Here is a 5,453-nt window from a genome sequence, read left to right on the forward strand (position 1 = left end):
TACCTAAACAACTAAATGCCATGTTGCCATATCAATTTTTGATTGGTCGACATGGTACATTTTTCCACCAATAGAAAAGCAGGCTGGGGGGGTGTTTTTGCTCACAGGCGGAGAGGTTTTCCTTATTAAACGCCACCGTTTCTTCCTGCAGTAAATATAAACAACGACAGTATTCAGGAAGAAAACCAAACATTGCAGATATTTTATCATAACTCTGGTTTTACGTGGCCGATCAACACAATTTAAAAACTGGTATAAAGTCCACACTTTTCCCGTCAGTTGTTCCGTCTGTCCTGCTCACATCTCCAGTGGTTGTACACGTTGTCATTAACGTGGCTTCACTCCACATCAGCCGCTTTGCTAGCTAAAACACCGATGTCGGCACATAAGGACGCTGTCATAGCCTGGCAACCACGCTGATTATATATGAATGTGAATCGCATCATTGGCTGGACTATGGGATAAGGTGGCATCGTTCTAATCCCATACGGGAGCAGCCAGTCACTTACTGACTAACACTGCAAAACAGAATTGTTAAAGTTTTAATTTTAATTTCAATTCAGGTTAGATTTTTTTTTGTGCGCAGCGCAGATTTTCTGTGCGCAGAGACCGTGCCAGCAATGCGCAATTGCGCGCGCGCGCAGCTTAGAGGGAACATTGATTTGAAGTCATCTGCAGTTAACATTTAATTCTTTCAAGTTATCAGTTTTATGACTGACAAGTTTAACTAGAATGTTTTCAACCCACACCCGTGAATCTGACTACGTTTGGTGCGTAAATCATTCTCGATGAGTTCTTGAGCTACAGGCAGTCTGCGATTATTAAACTACAGAAAGGTCCAATTTTATGCCAGTTTGAAAGAAACTGAAACAAGAAAACTGTTTAGCGCTAACTCGTGACTTCTCGCAGCTTACTGTTCACAGAACGTTCCCCACTGCGATGATGCAAAGTGGCATGTTGCAGCCTTGGCATCAGCCAATAATCTGCCTTGAACGTTTTCCATCACGTCAGAGTCATTGCTCTACATATGATCAGTGAAACGTCTCATTCTTAATCCGCTGCATAACCTAGATCAAAGCATAACTCTGCACGCTGTATGGCTGGCTGCAGCACTGAACCTTGAGTAATCAGGACTTATAGTGCATCACTATTACTGGACTAATGCTGACTCAGTCAGATCAGGGTCACCTCAGATACTGGTCCAGAGGGACTGGGAGAAGGCTAACTAAAGACGTCATCAAGGTGGCAGGACCGAACGTGATCGGCTTCTTCTCTGACACAACCAGTCATTATTACCTAAGAAGGGATCTAAATCTCATTAACATCATGAGAACAATGCAGTGTTTTACATACTTACTGTAAATATCAATTAAGAACAAAGTTTAATTTCCTGAAGCCACAAAGATTTTGTGTTTATTAAATATTCGGACTATAATCCCATCAGAATATAAACAACACTTGGAGCTGGTTGGATAAAAATATATGATGATGAAATAAACAAGTTAGGTCGTCATATCATTTTTGCAGTACAGCAGACAGTCTTGTGCATATGTAGCTCCTCCTAGTGGCTACAGAGGCTATTAAAGTTTTTCAGGCTTGAACTTGCACGTGAGGTTGTGTGCACCAATTCTCGGCATAAAAATAAAGCACTCTGAATCTGACAGTAAATAAAAAATATTTATTTAACAAGCATTGGATTAAAACTAATTTCTAATATGATTTAAATAAAGTCAAATACAGAGAGGCAAAGTGTTGTTCGGATGCTTCAAATGTGCAAATGCTGCAAAGACACAATGCAAACCAATCAAACGCCAAACAGCCCGTGACAACAATTCAGACATCCCTGAAGTTTAAAGCATTGCTGCTCTTGTCAGCTCGTGATGCTGTGCACATTATAACTATTACTTGCAAACATCCACTAGAAAGGGACAAAAACTCATCACACCTTCAAAAAGCTGCAGTTCCAGACCCTGAAAGCTCGAGCTATTTATTTCTTCACTGGACTAGTTTGTTTTATGTTTATTCACAGTAACGATGGTCTTTCATGTAGAGAATCGTTGGACTGTGTTATGATGCAATGTTATGCTTTATAAGCAGACCACTGGCTGGACTGCAGTCTGTGCACAACTTTAACTGTTGGAAACTAAAGTTGTGGCAGCTTTTTATCTGAGTGAGACCTCAATAATCAGACCTCACTGAATTCTCCAAATACTAAGGAAATGTGCTTTAATACTTCATCACCTCCTTTAACAGAAGACACACTTTATTAAAAGAAATAATACCTTCCAACAACTCATATGACCCACATAAGAAAATCTTGCACTGAGTATGAGTAGACAGCAGAGAGAATAACATTTCCTATTACAAATATTTGGTAATAAAGTGCTATTTTCACTGGATTGTCTTTGGTCAGCCTGCACGACCAGCAAAGAAATCTAAGAGGACCTGTTTGTAGTCCAGGTTCATGATTCTGTAGTTTTGCAACAGAACGCCCCCATCAGTAACATCTGCCCTGGTGTTGCTAAGCAGCACCGTCAGGCGGAGACACAGAACACGACCATTTTTAGAAAATATTAGACCACAACTGAACTGGACCAACAAACAAGGCTCTAACAGAAAAAGAACATTTCACACTGTGACTTTCATGAACTACTTCCTTAAGAAAAAAACAAACATGTCAAGATCTAAAAGGGTCCGACTGGCATCTGTTCTCAGTACACTGTGGAGCCTCAGAGGAAGCTGTAACCTTAGATAACTTAAAAACACTCGAAGTTTGGAGAAAGACTTCCTGACTCAACTCTTTTACAATGAGTTGCTTTCATTTTCAAATGAAGTAGTTTGATAATCCTAATAAGCTTCTGCAAATGTAAGTGTTTGTGTTTTTTCTTTCATGGTTGAGATTTCTTGACATCCTGACAGATCTGCACTGTCTAAATGAAATAAAGGCCAAAGCAGGTCTGAACAGATTCCAGTAAAAATCAAAGAGTATTTTTATCCTGAATATTTATGATTTCCAGCAACCTGCCAGATGGCGACTCTTCCCCCCCCTGCTTTTTAGAAGCAAATATTAGATAAGTGCAACATAACAATGACCACCAAAGACCCAAAGTCTTATCTGTTAACGTCTGCCAGCTTTCTAAAATGAGACATATACTGTGGGCCCCACAGGATGAAGGAGGGGTGAAAATGTGGAGGTACACTGTGTGCTGTAAAATCTCAGCCTGCGAAGGGTTTCTGGCAGCACTGCGGTCAATGCCACTGGCTGCGACGGTCACGTCTTTTTTAAGAGTCTGATCTCCATCTTCAGGTAAGTTTTAAGGTTCTCATCGAGGACGTTCTCCTCAATAGCAGCGAGCGCCCGCTCGCTTCCATCGTTGTAGTACTCCAGCAACTGCTCTGCATGTTCGATCCACACGCAGTTGTGACAGCCACTCATGCAGCAGTGCGTAGGAGGCGGCGGGGAACCCTGGGCGGGGGTCCAAGTGGAGATGGAGTCACGCTTTTGCTCTGTGTCGGCGGGCTCAGAACAGTCCGTCAGAACAGGAGGAGCAGCAGGCGAATCTGGTCCTGCAGGGAGGTGCTGAACAATCCCGCTGTGAAGATGACTCGTCCATAACTGCTGAGGACAGTGAGAGGACCAGTGAAAATCATGTGAAACATGGTGAGGACACATCAATCTGTCTTTACATTTTAGTCTCTTAAATACTAATGATAATAATAATAATACTATAAATATTAAGCATTAATAATCTCTTCATATTTCAGGTGTGTGTATGTAAAGATACTTAAATTAGAAATAGGGTTATAAAAGCCCCATCGTCCATTTTCTATAAGACACTGTAAAGATTTTAGTGAAACTGTGCATGGTGGTGGATTCAGTAAGTTAAAATCAAGCTATTCTGTGTACATGTACAGTAAGTACACTTTCATATATGAGTATAATTACTGAAGAAAGGAAAAAAAGCCTGACGATGCAAGCAGGACCAAACATTTGTTCCCGGGGCTGTAACTTCTTGATCCTAGTATGGTCTCAATAATAATGCAATAATAATAATAATAATAATAATAATAATAATAATAATAAGGATGATGATAATAATAATAGTAGACTGAATTCTCAAGGCTCTCCATTTCCTATCTGCTCTTTACAGGGTTTAAAGGTTTGAGCCTGGTCTGTAAATCCCTCCAGTCTCTCTGAAATCCTCTCTCCAGCCTCCCTCCAGTTTGTGTCGCTTATCTCGGTTCGGCAGTCTAAGGAGAGCTTCCTTTCTCAAGTAACGTCCTTCAGCTCTCCTGGGAGGGACACCGGGGCTTTCCCAACCCAAACGAGTGACCGTGTAAAGTTACTCCAGTGTTAAAAACACAACGGACATCATCAGCTGTTAAACGAACCGTTAGCTTAGCCACCAACCTTTCGTAATGACGCCGACGACCTCACGGCTTTAACACCCGCACACAGCATCGCAGAGTCGGGCAGGACGGGCGGTTATGCGTCTGTGTGGTTCATTTTCTAGAGTGAATGTTTAATTAAGCTGTTCCTTCCTGGAGTTTAAAACTTCCACCATGTTAGCTGCTGTGACAGCTAAAGCTGCATTGCTTCCCATTTTTCAACTCTGACCTTTTGAGGCTGGTTGTAAACAAAAGCGGTGATTGGCCAATATAAAGCATATCACCCAATTAAATGGGGGCTTTGTAAAATTTAAACCAATTGAAAGCATTGATTAGGTTTTTGGGCGGGACATAAAAATATTTCCCTCATCTGGCCAGCAGGTGTCAGTATTCTACAATGCAAACAAAGCAGAAACGGCAGTAAAGCCAGACAAATATTAAAGACACACATTAAAAGTCAAAAATAATATTTGTCTTCACTAGACGGAATGATTACTATTAATACTACAGTATTCATTTTATAGTTATAGTGTTTGATCACTTACCGCACTAGAAATGCCATATTTGCCTTGAGAGTGTTGATGGAGAAGTATAAAGAAGGTCAGGAGCTTCACTGCATTTTGGTGAATCAGAGAAAGCTGTGGTACAGGAACTCAAGAGTGGCAGAAAAGTATGTGAGGGTGGGGCAGGACATATAGAGGGACAGTGGTAAGATGTGTGGTAGGAATGACAGATGGGTTCAAGGTGGGGGTGAGATTACATCAGGGATTGGCTATGAGTCTCTTCTTGTTTGCATTGGTGACAGGTTGAGAAATGACATCAGGCAGGAATTTCCGTGGACTGTGATACTTGTAGATGACACTGTGATCTATAGTGAGAGAAGGGACCAGGTGGAAGAGAGCCTGGAGAGGTGGAGGTACATTTTGAAAAGAGAAGCCAGAATACATATGTGTGAATGAGAAGGAGACAGGTGGAAGTGGATGAGTGAACAGTGTGCAAGAGAGGTGAAGAAGACAGTACAGGCAGGATGGAGTGATTGAGTTATGACAGAACAATAGCAACAA

At 41.4% G+C, this 5,453-nt stretch overlaps 1 protein-coding gene across 2 annotated transcripts; it reads right to left on the reverse strand.

The window, feature by feature from the left end:
* Positions 1 to 2,008: 2,008 nt before the first annotated feature.
* Positions 2,009 to 4,682, reverse strand: oxld1 (oxidoreductase-like domain containing 1). Of its 2 annotated transcripts, none has more exons than XM_005725696.2 (2): positions 4,412 to 4,682; positions 2,009 to 3,619 (listed from the first exon to the last, which is right to left on the reverse strand). In XM_005725696.2, the coding sequence occupies exons 1-2, from the start codon at positions 4,460 to 4,462 to the stop codon at positions 3,272 to 3,274; spliced, it is 399 nt and encodes a 132-aa protein (XP_005725753.1). In that variant the 5' UTR covers positions 4,463 to 4,682; the 3' UTR covers positions 2,009 to 3,271. The 2 variants fall into 2 exon arrangements, with proteins under 2 accessions (XP_005725753.1, XP_005725754.1); XM_005725697.2 differs by having other exon boundaries at positions 2,009 to 3,616; positions 4,412 to 4,680.
* Positions 4,683 to 5,453: the final 771 nt, after the last annotated feature.

The sequence above is a fragment of the Pundamilia nyererei genome, unplaced genomic scaffold (assembly GCF_000239375.1).
Source record: "Pundamilia nyererei isolate P.nyererei 1_Seehausen unplaced genomic scaffold, PunNye1.0 scaffold00017, whole genome shotgun sequence".
Classification (NCBI taxonomy): domain Eukaryota; kingdom Metazoa; phylum Chordata; class Actinopteri; order Cichliformes; family Cichlidae; genus Pundamilia; species Pundamilia nyererei.

Excerpts from the sequence above, each read along its gene's own strand:
- oxld1 (XM_005725696.2), bottom strand. The coding sequence starts at position 4,462 with ATGCTGTGTGCGGGTGTTAAAGCCGTGAGGTCGTCGGCGTCATTACGA. Across the intron at positions 3,620-4,411 it reads CGTCGGCGTCATTACGAAAG|CAGTTATGGACGAGTCATCT; the intron begins GTTGGTGGCTAA and ends CACTGTCCTCAG.